At 51.5% G+C, this 13,806-nt stretch overlaps 1 protein-coding gene across 7 annotated transcripts in view; it reads left to right on the forward strand.

The window, feature by feature from the left end:
• Window positions 1-494: 494 nt before the first annotated feature.
• Window positions 495-13,806, forward strand: part of BRPF1 (bromodomain and PHD finger containing, 1) — a 17,669-nt gene continuing 4,357 nt past the window's right edge. For 2 of the 7 annotated variants that reach the window (XM_008577473.1, XM_008577475.1), the window contains exons 1-10: window positions 495-675; window positions 2,933-3,541; window positions 7,245-8,204; window positions 9,005-9,167; window positions 9,738-9,869; window positions 10,270-10,398; window positions 11,192-11,501; window positions 11,828-12,148; window positions 12,471-12,755; window positions 13,244-13,391. In XM_008577473.1, coding sequence (XP_008575695.1) covers window positions 2,943-3,541; window positions 7,245-8,204; window positions 9,005-9,167; window positions 9,738-9,869; window positions 10,270-10,398; window positions 11,192-11,501; window positions 11,828-12,148; window positions 12,471-12,755; window positions 13,244-13,391 — 3,047 coding nt within the window. In that variant the 5' untranslated portion in view covers window positions 495-675; window positions 2,933-2,942. Of the gene's footprint in view, window positions 676-2,932; window positions 3,542-7,244; window positions 8,205-9,004; window positions 9,168-9,737; window positions 9,870-10,269; window positions 10,417-11,191; window positions 11,502-11,827; window positions 12,149-12,470; window positions 12,756-13,243; window positions 13,392-13,806 lie in introns of all 7 variants that reach the window. The other 5 variants (XM_008577477.1, XM_008577474.1, XM_008577472.1 and 2 more) reach the window with 5 other exon arrangements.

Here is a 13,806-nt window from a genome sequence, read left to right on the forward strand (position 1 = left end):
GATCTCCTCATTCAGCTATTCCTTAGGCTCAGCCCGAGTCCCTCTCGCTCTCGGCCCTGCCCCCCAGCCCCGCCCCGTGGCTCTGGCCCCGCCTCGCCGCCTTCCTCGGAGACCAAGGCCAGGTCCCCACCGCAGCCCCGGCGCCAGCGGGAGGGAGGGAGCGGGGAGGGAGGAGGCAGAGGGGGAGGGGAGAAGGGCGGGCTCCTGACTCCCAGCCCCGCGCTCACCGTCCGTAGCCGCAGATTCGCCACAAACGGCCCGACGACCCCGGATCCTGAATTCTGCGACTGCTGTCTCCAGAAACTCCACGCTAAGATGCAGGTGCTAGAGGAGCCCTGTGGAGTATCCAGGGGCCTTCCTGAGACCCAGAGAACGACCTCTCGAGCCTCAGTGGGCGGGAGGGCATCCGTGGCGAAAGTGCAGCTCCACAGCGCCGCGGGCCGCGTTTACCCCGCGCAGACGCCGTCGCCGCCGCTGCTGCCGCCGCCGCTGCNGCGGGAATCCCGGGGAGCCGGGGCCAGCGCGTGGGCCGGCAAAGGGCCGGGGTGGCGAGGTCTGCGGTCTCCGGAGTTGGGGCTCCCCCCTTCCCGGCCCGTCTTTCCCCGCCGGCCTCCCCAAGTGGGGTCGGAGCCCCGGTGGGCGCCCCCGGCGATGAGCCCGGACTCGAGGTGGCCGGTGAGTGCGGGCCTGGGACCAGGGCAGGAGTGGCCAGCAGGGACGGGGTAGGCTACTTTTGCGGGGCCCTCACTGAGCTGCCCGGCCCGGGACCCCCTCGGACCACTCCAGCCGAGAGAACTGACAGTGCATTCACTCCCAGCCGGCATCCCGGGGCAACAGTGTATTCTTCGGGGCTGCCTGAGCCAATGGCAGGAGGGAAGCCTTGTTACATACACTTCGACAAAGGGGAAACGCCGCCGCATCCGGGAGACAGTGCTGCGGGCCCCGCCGGGCCGGGCCTGGCCTCGCCTCTCTGGCCCCCGCCCCCTACTTCCTCCAGCCCCCCTGAGTTCCAGCGGTAGTTGCAGCCTCCATGCCCCCGGGTCCTGGCCCCTCCCCGCGGGCTTTCAGATTCTAAGTTCTCGTTTCTCTCCCTTGTGCCTCTGCTGCCGAGTTCCAGCGGGACATTGCCAGGGCGCTGTGCTACTTCGGGAGCCAGGGCGGCAGAGCTACAGCATTCACCCGGGACCCCGCTTGGAGAGAGGAGAGCTTGTTTGTGTCTCAGGTTGTTCTGTGTGAAAAGACACAGACGCAGAGAGGAAGTAGAAGCGAGTTGCAGTTGAACGTGTAGCTTCATTAATGTGGAAGTCAGGGGGCCGCTGACAGAGGCTGGAACAGCACACTTGCCTGGTTAAGTAAGCTGAAGGAAAAGAGAGACCAAGACAGGTCACTTCGTCAGGGAGCTCATGGTGGCTCTGCCTGGGATGGTGCCTAGCCCCTAGCTGAATTGTTGAACTCAACTAGGCCAAGAGAAATTGGGGCAGTCCCTGACCAAGCTGGGCTTCTGGGGGCTGGTGCCATCTGCTGTCTTCACTCACCCAGGAACATCGGGGAGGGGGAAGGGAGTCCGCAAGGACTAGCATGGAGCTGAGCTTGCCTAGATTGTCATGTTCTTGTTTGCACCCTTAGGGCTTGACGCTTGGTAGGCATTCACTTGATGCTGCATGAATTTGGTGATGAAGAACTCAAATGTAATATGTGCTGCTATCCCTGACTAAATGAGCCCAGTTTTCATCTGGCTCCACAGTATATCTCTTAACCCAGTATGTCTCCCAATCCCATAAAGACCTCAGAAATGAGGTATTTCTATATTTGTTTCTGTAATCCAGTGATTTCTTCTGGAGTCCAGGACTAAATCACTGGCTGCCCATTCAGGTTCCTACGAGGACTAACACTAGCTTTCATCACCTCTCTCTCAACTCCAAATCTGGTGATCTCCTCATTCAGCTATTCATTCAACAGGTTATTCATTCATTTACCAAAGACTGGGTGTCCAATGCATGCTAAGTACTGGGGATATAGCGGTGGATGGGCTCTGGTGTGTATATTGCACAGCTCTCAGTTTAGTGGAGAGAGACAGAATTGTCCAGTGCTGTAAGTGCTATGGCGAAGGTGAGAATGGAATGTCATGGAAACATAGCTCCCCATGGTACAGTCAAATAAGTTACATTTGAACTGGTTTTTTATTGTTTTTGGTGGCTGGCCAGTGCAGGGATCAAACCCTGGACCTTAGTGTTATCAGCACCATGCTCTAACCAACTGAGCTAACTGGCCAGCCCCTTGACCTAAGGTGTTTTTTTGTTTGTTTGTTTTTTTAAAGATGACCGGTAAGGGGATCTTAACCCTTGACTTGGTGTTGTCAGCACCACACTCTCCCAAGTAAGCCACGGGCCAGCCCGAACTGAATTTTGAAGAGTAACTGAATCAATCAGAGAGGATGGATGACATTCTAAGTAGAGATAATCTTGCAGGAATGAGAGGTTATAACATTCAGAGAATGGAAAGTTGCCTTGTGTAAACAGAAACAGCTGTGGCTGGTGAACAGAATCTGGAAAGGAGAACTAAGGGTAGACAGTGCCTTCAGTGTCATCATAGAGGATTTGGATATTATCCTGAAGTAACTGGGAAGCATCAGGAGACTTTTAGTCAAGAGACTGGCATGATCATTGCTGCTTGGTAGAAAGATCACTCTGGCCATATTATGTGAGACTGGGCTGGAGGAGTTGAGACATAGGGCAGGATAACTAGGCAAGAGTTGATGAGGGCCCCGACCAGGGCCATGGTGGAGGAGATGGCATTTGGAGACACTGTAGAGGTGGACTGGTCAGGACCTGGTGACCTTTGCAGACAGGGAGGACTGGAGAGAGTGGGGTCTCTGATGTAGTTGGCCAGAAACTCTTCCCCAGGCCTGTGCTAACTGATTTGTATATTCTAGATGTGACAGCATGGGGGTTGACTTTGACGTGAAGACTTTCTGCCACAACTTGCGGGCAACCAAGCCACCATACGAATGCCCCATAGAGACCTGCCGCAAGGTGTACAAAAGTTACAGTGGTATTGAGTACCACCTGTACCACTATGATCACGACAACCCACCACCTCCGCAGCAGACTCCACTCCGTAAGCACAAAAAGAAGGGGCGCCAGTCACGCCCAGCCAACAAGCAGTCACCCAGCCCCTCAGAGGTATCACAGTCACCAAGCCGTGAGGTGATGAGCTACGCACAGGCCCAGCGCATGGTGGAGGTGGACCTGCACGGCCGTGTCCACCGCATCAGCATCTTTGACAACCTGGATGTGGTGTCAGAGGATGAGGAAGCCCCCGAGGAGACCCCTGAGAATGGCAGCAATAAGGAGAACACTGAGACGCCAGCTGCTACTCCCAAGTCAGGCAAGCATAAGAACAAGGAGAAGCGCAAGGACTCCAACCATCACCACCACCATAATGCTTCTGCCAGCACCACTCCCAAGTTGCCAGAGGTGGTATACCGGGAGCTGGAGCAGGACACCCCTGATGCCCCACCCCGGCCAACTTCCTATTACAGGTAAGACTACCTCTACCTCCCAACCCTGGAAAACTGGTCAAACAGGGCTCAGGAGCCAAGGAGGTGACAGGCACAGATAGGAGTGGCAGGGATAAAGGATAACGGAAGAACACTGATTTTGCCAGGACAGTGAGAGGAACGGTATCTGCACTAGTGGTGACACATACCGTACACTTCCACACACCAGGCCTTGCATTCATTTATAGCCACTCCCTTATTTTATTCTCACAACTCTCTTAGGTAGGTATTATTCTCATTTCACAGATGAAGAAACCATGGTCCAGAAAGGGTGCCAGACTTATCAAAAGTCACATGCTAGTAAATAGCTGAACTGGGACTCAAACTCGGGTTTCTCTGACTCCAAAGCTGTACAGTTTCTACTGTACCAAAAGATCCTGTTTCTGATTCCTGACCCTCTCCACTCCCTCACTGTGTGACCTTGGGAAATGTGTCCAGCTTCTGGTGGTCTGGTAACCCCATCTGCAGAGCAGGTACAGTATTCCTGTGCCTGCCTAAAGGTAGAAGACAAGGGTCACTGATTTCATTAAGTTCTAAAGCAGTTTGTAAATCTGCAGAGGTAATTTTCTCATTATTTGTTCTATTTTTGTCAACCATCCTTTAGCATGCTTAAGAAATATTTTTGTTGCCTATGTTTTGTACTCCTCCAATGGCCCTTTTATTTATTTTATTTGTTTTTTTGTACCCCACTTCTTCCCAAAGTTAGTCACAGTGGCTCCTATTGAAGTCCCAGGCATTGATAAGGCTAAATTCCTTTAACATGAGGTAAAAGATGACGGGGTGGGGGCAGGGCGGTGTTGAAACTACACGCAGAAATCCTAGCCGAAGGATGATACAAAAACCAAATGTTAAACTTCTCTCTGAGAGTCTTGGCATCCATGGCAAAGAGGGCATTCTGAGGAGTTAGTTAAGGAGCAATCTTTGTTGTCAGCTAATTAGAAGGCCTGATCTTTGAGTAGGATTTGTCATAAAGGTTTTTATGTGAAAAGCAGTTTTTACCAAAAGTGCAGTCCACGTGATATTACATTAAATCTCAATTCTTTAAAAGCAAATCTGTGGGAACACAGGCTGTATGGCCCAGTATGTTACTTTCCTCTCTCCCCCGTTTGAATTGTAACCAGTCTCCCTCTTCTTTCTTCCATTCGTTCATCTTTTCAGCCCAGCTCCACTTCCTTCTGGCTTTACACTGTCTCCTTCTCTTTCTGTTAGCACTGACTGCCATGTCCACTCCCACTCCTTATCACCCACCCCCAACACACAGACCCCTCCCTAGACCTACCCCTTACAAGGGCTCTTTGGCCCTCTCTGCTTTGGCAGACAGTCCAGCCCAGCCCATTCAGCTTCTTTTCTTTTTTCCTCCTCTCAGATTCATTCTTTCCTCCTGGGGATAAGATCTTTTCTCCAAGGGAGCAGTTCTCAGTTGGTGTACTGCAATCAGTTGGGAAGTGTGTTGCATGTAATTTATCATTGCTGTTAACCAAACTGCCCAAGTTTTGGAAAAGATTTACTTCTTATATAAATTTGAGGTCACCTCTCTAATAACATCACACTCTCTGGCTTGCATTCTGATATGCTTCCTTGAGGAGGAGAGAGAGGGTGGCATGTCAGCTGGTATGCCAGGAATTGTACATGACATGCAGCCTACCTTATCTGCACTGCAGCCTGTAATCTGAGTGCCTGTGGGAGTGTTATGCATCATCACATAATGTCACATGTGTCATGGCAGAGAAAAGGGTGAGAATTGGTGCTCAAAAGAGCTAGGCACCAAGGCTTGGAAGGAGCCAGATGGTTCACACCAGCCCTGAGTCATACCCTTCTTCAAAGATGAGGAGGTCGCCATCACCTCGGGGAGAGGTAGAGGACTAAGGAAGAAGCTACTTCCTACAGATGTTTCAGTCTCTCCTCCCTTCCCCCCCCAAAATGCCTTTTTTTTTTTTTTTATGACCAGGATCCCCTTGGCTTGGTGTCGCCTGCACTGCGCTCAGCCAGTGAGTGCACCAGCCATCCCTATATAGGATCTGAACCCGCGGCAGGAGCACCGCTGCGCTCCCAGCGCTGCACTCTCCCGAGTGCGCCACGGGGCCGGCCCCAAAATGCCTTTTAAACGAACACTGGGTGCCTATTTCTGTGTCACCACAGATATCAGACATGATCCCTGCCTCTCTCCTGTAATGGGGGAGTTAGATACATTAACAGCTATAAGGCAAGGCAAGGTGGATCAGGGCTATACAAAAGCTTATAATAAAGTTAACATTTACTGAGTCCATGCCAGGCACTGTTCTGAATACTTTATTTGTATTAATTCATTTAATGATCACAACAGCTGTGTGAAATATGTTCAAATTATCATTGCTACTTTACAAGTGAGAAAACTAAGGCCCAGGGAGCTTAGCTCACTTGCCTACTGTCATGGAGCCCAGGCATTATGGCTCCAGAGCCTATGGGTGCCTGGCCTGCTCCAGCAGCCAGCGCCTCGTTTCCCATGTGAAGAGGGGAGGGGAGAGAGACAGGAACTAATAATTTTTCTAGGGCCTACTGTGTGCCATTTGATTTAGCCCATTCAGTTTTGTAATTCCATTTAATTCTGACAGCATCTTTGTGAGTAGATGGTATTATCCTTATTCTATCATCAATACAACTGAGGTTCAGAGAAAAGCAGTGATGTCCTGAAGGTCACAGAGTAGTAGGGGCAGGATTTAAATCCAGGTTTGTTAGAGGCCAAAGCCCCATCCTTTCCAATTGTACCCTGTAGTTTACAATGCTAGAGTCCAGGCCACCTAGAACATGGACATGGGACACCTGCTCTGTGTCACAGGTACCTGGAGCAGCCCTCCATGCTAGGCCTGCTGGCCCAGTGAGTGCCATAGGGTGGAGGTTAAGAGCACTGGGACTGGAGGTTGAATGCCAGCTCCACCACTCCCTGGTCATGTGAACTATTTGTGTTGGGCAGTTAGTTAACTTCTCAAACCTTCAGTTTCCTCATCTACAACTGGGAACAATAAGAACATTGACCCTATGGCTGTGGTGAGATTAAATGTGATAATTTAGCATAATGCCTGGCTCATAGTAAATGCTCGGTAAATCTTAGCTACTATTATTGTTATCTCCTGAGCTATCCAGAGAACAAACACAGTACCTAGAGTTTGAAGGAGCCCTGAGTTGATGCTGGCACCAACTGAGAGAAGCCCCATGGCAACTCTAGTCAAGGAAGGCCCTGCCAGTTTGCACTAAAACAACTTATATGTGATTTGCCAGTGACATACAAAGACCTTCCTTCCCCTGACTCTTCGCACCATCATCCAGACCACCCCAGTGGGTTTTAGCTGCCTCACCATCCTCCCTTTAGGTGTCTGGCTGAGTCTCTGCACCCCAAGGGTGGTTGTATCATGTAGCACCTAAGACTCGAGCTTGGAATGGCAGGCCTGGGTTCACATCCCAGCTCTACCACTTTCTCACAAATGGGCTAGAGCAGGTGCATTAACCTCCCCAAGCCTTAGGTTTCCTTTTCTGCAAAATAGGAATGATTATAGTACTTGTAATACATGGGGTTAAGGTAAGGATGGAATGAGACAACGTATGCAAAGCCATGGGTGTAGAGTAAGTGCTCGGCAGCAAATGTGACTCATTGTCTTTAAGGGAGGTAAATCTCAACCATGTGATGCTGAGCTGCCTTTGTGCACTGTAGGTACATCGAAAAGTCTGCAGAGGAGCTGGATGAGGAAGTAGAGTATGACATGGACGAGGAGGACTACATCTGGCTGGATATCATGAATGAGCGGCGGAAGACGGAGGGCGTGAGTCCCATCCCTCAGGAGATCTTTGAGTACCTAATGGACCGCCTGGAGAAGGAGTCCTACTTTGAGAGTCACAATAAAGGTGACCCCAATGCACTAGTGGATGAAGATGCTGTGTGCTGTATCTGCAATGACGGTGAGTGCCAGAACAGCAATGTCATCCTCTTCTGTGACATGTGCAACCTGGCTGTGCACCAGGAGTGCTACGGTGTCCCCTATATCCCTGAGGGTCAGTGGCTGTGCCGCCGTTGCCTTCAGTCACCCTCCCGTGCAGTGGACTGTGCCCTGTGCCCCAACAAAGGTGGTGCCTTCAAGCAGACAGATGATGGGCGCTGGGCCCATGTGGTGTGTGCCCTGTGGATCCCCGAGGTCTGCTTCGCCAACACAGTCTTCCTAGAGCCTATCGACAGCATCGAGCACATCCCTCCAGCTCGCTGGAAGCTCACCTGCTACATTTGCAAACAGCGGGGCTCAGGGGCCTGTATCCAGTGTCACAAGGCTAACTGCTACACAGCCTTCCACGTGACATGTGCCCAGCAGGCTGGCCTGTACATGAAGATGGAGCCAGTGCGGGAGACAGGTGCCAACGGCACCTCCTTCAGTGTCCGCAAGACAGCCTACTGTGACATCCACACACCCCCAGGCTCAGCACGCCGCCTGCCCGCCCTGTCCCACAGTGAGGGTGAGGAGGAGGAGGATGAAGAGGAGGATGAGGGCAAGAGCTGGAGCTCAGAGAAGGTGAAGAAGGCCAAGGCCAAGTCCCGGATCAAGATGAAGAAGGCACGGAAGATCCTAGCAGAGAAGCGAGCAGCAGCACCTGTGGTATCGGTGCCCTGCATCCCGCCACACAGGTATGAAGGGAGCAGGTAGACAGGTGAGGGAAGAAGCCCTCCTAGAGAGGAATTGACAGTCCCCTGAGTGGAGTGCTGGGGCTGGGTTATCTGCCTCCTATCAGGAGCTGCATAGAAGTTAAAACAAAACAAAAATTCCAAAAGAGGTTATCTTTAGCAGGTCAGAAATTACCAAACTTTATTAGCCAGAAATATCAACCTTTAATCTGACAGACCTAACAGGTGTTTTAAATTGCCTTTCATTTTGATGGTGTGGTTTGTTAAGTTAGGAAGAAAGAAGATGGAACAGCCACCAGCCACGATGGAAAAAAATGGGCTGGCTAAAGAGAGAAATAGAATAAAAAGAGGGAAAGGGAAGGCTTAAGAAGTTGTAAAGTGGTTACTGCTGCTCATTTGGGCTATGATCATCAGTTATTTTTAACTCTTCTGTGCTGTTTAGTTAATTTGCTATAGGTTTGTGCTGTACAGTTGTACATTATCTTAAAACCTTCAAAGGCTCAGTCTGAGTAGGGATCCCAAAGTCAAACAGTACTCTGGGCTACAGTGACTAGAGCAGTCTTAAGGGCAGAACTCCCTGAACCCCTGGTGGACAGGGTTAGGGATGTGGCTTAGTGCAGGGAGCTTGGTTACTGTCTGCTGCGGTGCCATTGATGGCACTGTTAGCTCTTTGCCTTAAGCCCAGGCCTTTTTGACAAGAGATGTATTCCCCATTCATCCTGAATGGGACTGGCCAGAGATCCCTGTTCTGCTTAAGAGAATCAGGGACCAACAGGTTTTTCTCTTTGTTCTCTGCCTCCCAGGCTCAGTAAAATCACCAACCGCCTGACCATCCAAAGGAAGAGCCAGTTCATGCAGAGGCTACACAGCTACTGGACACTAAAGCGACAGTCACGGAATGGGGTCCCACTGCTACGTCGTCTGCAGACACACCTGCAGTCTCAGAGGAACTGTGACCAAGTTGGGGTACTGTGTCTGATTCCCTGTGGGTTTGGAAACTAGGGCTAGGGGGACAAGGACCAAGATTTGTGACTGCAGCTTCTTTTTGTTTTTAAAGATGACCGGTAAGGGGATCTTAACCCTTGACTTGGTGTTGTCAGCACCATGCTCACCCAAGTGAGCTAACCGGCCATCCCTATATAGGATCCGAACCCATGGCCTGGGTGTTATCAGCACCGCACTCTCCCAAGTGAGCCACGGGCTGGCCCTGTGACTGCAGCTTCTAGTGTCAGAGGACTTAGGCTGTTTCCTATTTTAAGCCAGCCCTCAAACCAGACTCAGCATGAAATCCTTATAGTTTATCAGCTTAATGGAAAGTTGTTCCTATGTGTACATTCATTCATTCAACAAACATATATGAGCGTTTACGCTTTACCAGGCCCTGGGGACACATAGATTGAAGAGCTACCCAGAAATTACTGTGCTCCCTTCTTTGGCTTGACCTGCCCTTGACCCACGTTTCCTGGCCTCTCTCCTCCCCTCTGGCCTGTCCTCTGGCTGCTTCATCATCTTCTGATCCCCCATTTGCTTCTACAGAGAGATTCTGAGGATAAGAACTGGGCCCTTAAAGAACAGCTCAAGTCCTGGCAGAGGCTCCGGCATGACCTGGAGCGAGCTCGGCTGCTGGTGGAACTGATCCGCAAGCGAGAGAAACTCAAAAGAGAGACGGTGAGTGATCCTAGGCCAACGCTATTTTATAAAGGAGAAAACAGACCCAGGAGAAGGAAAAGTATGTGTTCCCTGGCAGGAAGCAACAGGGCTGTTGCTGAAGTCAGGTCTCCTGGTGCTCACTGTGTTCTCAGGCCTACTGGAAGCAAAATGTCACAAGAGTGTGAATGGAATCCTAAATTATGTAATTCAGGTAGCTGGTGCTGGGAGGGGAAGGCCAGACTAATTGGAGAAAATTTCACTGGGTGGGGCCTTGTAGAAGGTAGACATGAGTGAATACACCCAGCTGTGGGAGTGGGAAGGAAGGCGGGTTCTCAAGCCAGCTGGAACCATCTTCTCAGACCTTTCTGCCAAAAGACTGGTCTGGGCCTGACTGATCGGGCCTCTTTTTGTATGTCAGATCAAGGTCCAGCAGATCGCCATGGAGATGCAGCTGACCCCTTTCCTTATCCTCCTTCGCAAAACCTTGGAGCAGCTCCAAGAGAAGGACACAGGCAACATCTTCAGCGAGCCGGTCCCTCTGTCTGAGGTAACCGAATTGGACGAAGTAAGAATCCCTTCCCCTCACTCCACCTTCTTTCTGTTCCTCTCCCAGTTGGACCCCTGCTGCAGGTCTGGGCCAGGGACTAGGTGGGGACCTTGAAGAGGGGCTGGTGGCTCTGGGGAAAGATGAACTGGAGCCACATGTATCACCTGAACTCTGTCTTGTCCCTGTCACACCCTAAGGGCCCAGAATGGGAGGCAATCTGCACTCCTTTCCCAGAGGCAGGGACTGAGTCTGCCAAATGAATAATCCCAGGGCAGGAAGACACTTTCGGGGTGCTGAACCCTAGAACGGAGACTATAGAAGGCTCAGCACCTAAAGAACCAGCTCTGAAGCCCTAGGTCCTGACTGGCAGACTCTTCTCTCTAAAAGGTATAAAATGAGAGGCCTGAGGCAGCGTCCTCCTTAATTATCATTAATTAAAAAGAGCTATAGGAATTCAAGGTGACATTATTTCCAGAGGATTCCCCTCGCCATTTTCTTACTGGAGCCTCATATGGCTCTAGGAAATAGATTTGGCGGTATTTTCATCACCATTTCCCAGGATTAGAAAAGAAGTCCCAGTCCCAGAAAGGTTAAGAGACTTGCCAAGGTCACACAGCTTGTGACTGGTAAAGTCAAACTAGAATCCAGCTTTCCTTTTCCCAGTGCTATATGCCTGCCTCTAACTGTGGTGGGAGGAGGTTGCTGGATGCATTTCACAGGGGTTTCTTAGGAGCAGGGTTCAGGGGAATGAGGAGCATATCTCCACTTGGACACGCCTGCCCTGCTCTCCCAGGTACCTGACTACCTAGACCACATCAAAAAGCCCATGGACTTTTTCACCATGAAGCAGAACTTGGAGGCTTACCGCTACCTGAACTTTGATGATTTTGAGGAGGACTTCAACCTCATCGTCAGCAACTGTCTCAAGTATAATGCCAAGGACACCATCTTCTACCGGGCAGCAGTGCGGCTCCGTGAGCAGGGTGGTGCTGTGCTCCGCCAGGCCCGACGCCAGGCAGAAAAAATGGGCATTGACTTTGAGACGGGCATGCATATCCCTCACAGCCTGGCTGGAGACGAGGCCCCACACCGCACTGAAGATGGTGGGTGATAAGTCTCACACACACATAGAGGCCAGTGCCAGGGATGGACAGTTTTCCAAAAGTCCCCTCCTGGGAGCAGGCAGTGTAGGCAGAAAGCAGCTAGGGTGAGCAGTGGCAGGTTTTCCCCAGGAGTGCTCCCCAAGAAGCCAGCTTGGGTGAATGGATAGCAGTGCCTGCCATTCCACATCTTGGTGCTGCTATTTTACAGCTGTTGCTGGTGAGAAGCCAAGCGGGGGAAGAGTGGGTTTCTTGCTGCCTGCCCAGGTTCAAGGGGCCCAGAGGGCTGCCCTGAGTCTGACCTTTTCCCCCAACCCTACTCCTAGCAGCAGAGGAAGAGCGGCTGGTCTTACTGGAGAATCAGAAGCACCTGCCAGTGGAAGAGCAGCTGAAGTTGTTGCTGGAGCGGCTAGATGAGGTGAATGCCAGCAAGCAGAGTGTGGGCCGCTCACGGCGCGCAAAGATGATCAAGAAAGAGATGACAGCACTGCGGCGGAAGCTTGCTCACCAGCGGGAGACTGGACGGGATGGGCCTGAGCGGCATGGCCCTTCAAGCCGGGGCAGTCTGACACCCCACCCAGCAGCCTGTGACAAGGATGGGCAGACAGACAGTGCCGCGGAAGAGAGCAGCAGCCAGGAGACAAGCAAAGGTCTGAACCCCATAGCAGGGTGGACCCCAAAGCAAGTCAGACTTGGGCTCTGCAGCACACACTCAGCCCCTGCCGCACCCAAGGCAGAGGTCCCTCCTGCACAGCTAGCTGGACTTTCTCCCTCATTCCCCAGTCAGGGGCCTCTTAGCTGCCTCTCTGGCTGTTCGTGTAAGAGTCAATGTTCCAAATTCCATACCCTCAAAATCATCTCCCCAATTCTAGCTGGAGTAATGGTCCTATATCCCCAGGGCATGACCCTGGACATATACCTTTCTCACATCAGGCCCCTCACCAACTCTCCTTCTCTCTTTCTCTGCTCCAGGCCTGGGTCCCAACATGTCCTCAACCCCCGCACATGAGGTGGGCAGGAGAACCTCAGTTCTGTTCTCCAAAAAGAACCCGAAGACAGCTGGACCGCCCAAGAGGCCGGGCCGGCCCCCCAAAAACCGGGAAAGCCAGATGACCCCCAGCCACGGAGGCAGTCCTGTGGGGCCCCCCCAGCTGCCCATCATGGGCTCCCTGCGTCAGCGCAAGCGGGGTAGGAGCCCCCGGCCCAGTTCAAGCTCAGACAGCGACAGTGATAAGTCCACAGAAGACCCCCCAATGGGTGAGCCTTACCATCACCCAGCCCCCAAGAGAGTGAGCAAAGCTGCCATTCTTCGCAGCATACTCCCAGCTATCCCTTCATTTGCCCATAAAAGACAAAGCTAGAAGGTCCTTTAAGAATCCTTTAATTCCATCTCATTGTACAGTTGGGAAAACTGAGGCTTAGAGACACTATGATCCAGCTAGATTCCCATCCAGGTCCCCTCCTTTGTATCGCTTCACCTTTTCTCTTCTCACCTTCCTTGGGGATCTCCTGCCCTTTAAGCCACTTGTGTTCTAAGGCCAGCAACTGCCAAGGGAGCAAGGGTGGGGCACAGCTGTGGCCAACTGTGGGAGACGCTGCCCAGAGCTACCTCTGCTGGCCAAAGTTGGAGGAATTTGTCAGCATCAAAGGGGAACCCAAGCTCTCAGTCCCTTTTACCCTCATTTCATCTCTGATCTACATCTTCCTGACTGGTTCCTTCCCTCCTCCCCCTCCCCCCAACCAAGACTTACCAGCCAATGGCTTCAGCAGTGGAAACCAGCCAGTGAAGAAGAGTTTCTTGGTATACCGTAATGACTGCAGCCTTCCCCGGAGCAGCTCAGACTCTGAGTCCAGCAGCAGTAGCAGCAGCAGCGCTGCCTCAGACCGGACCAGGTATCAGCCCTCCAGAACAAGGCCAGCCTCCAGAGATGCCTTCCAGGGCTCACAGGCCTTTCTAGGTTTCCCTTTTGGGAAATGCAGTGGAAGCCATCTCAGCCTAGATTAAGATGGCTCAAACCCAAGATTCTCTGCAAAATAAATGGGAGAGATCAGAGTGTCATTATAATGTAACAAAGGGAACCATCCTGAGTTAAGCTGATAGTTTAGAGTGGAGGTCATAAAACTAGTGCCTTGTGGCCTGGATTTGGCCTGCAGACATATTTTGTTTGGCCAGCATGGTGTTTTTAAAAAATGAATCCAGAAATGCCACATAAAATTACCAGTCTCTGTATTCTCTTTAAAGGTCAGAAGATCTGGCAGATCTGGCCAGTATTTGCTTTTTTTTTTTTTTTTTTTTTTTTTTTTTTTT

The sequence above is a fragment of the Galeopterus variegatus genome, unplaced genomic scaffold (genome assembly GCF_000696425.1).
Source record: "Galeopterus variegatus unplaced genomic scaffold, G_variegatus-3.0.2 Scaffold1520, whole genome shotgun sequence".
Classification (NCBI taxonomy): Eukaryota; Metazoa; Chordata; class Mammalia; order Dermoptera; family Cynocephalidae; genus Galeopterus; species Galeopterus variegatus.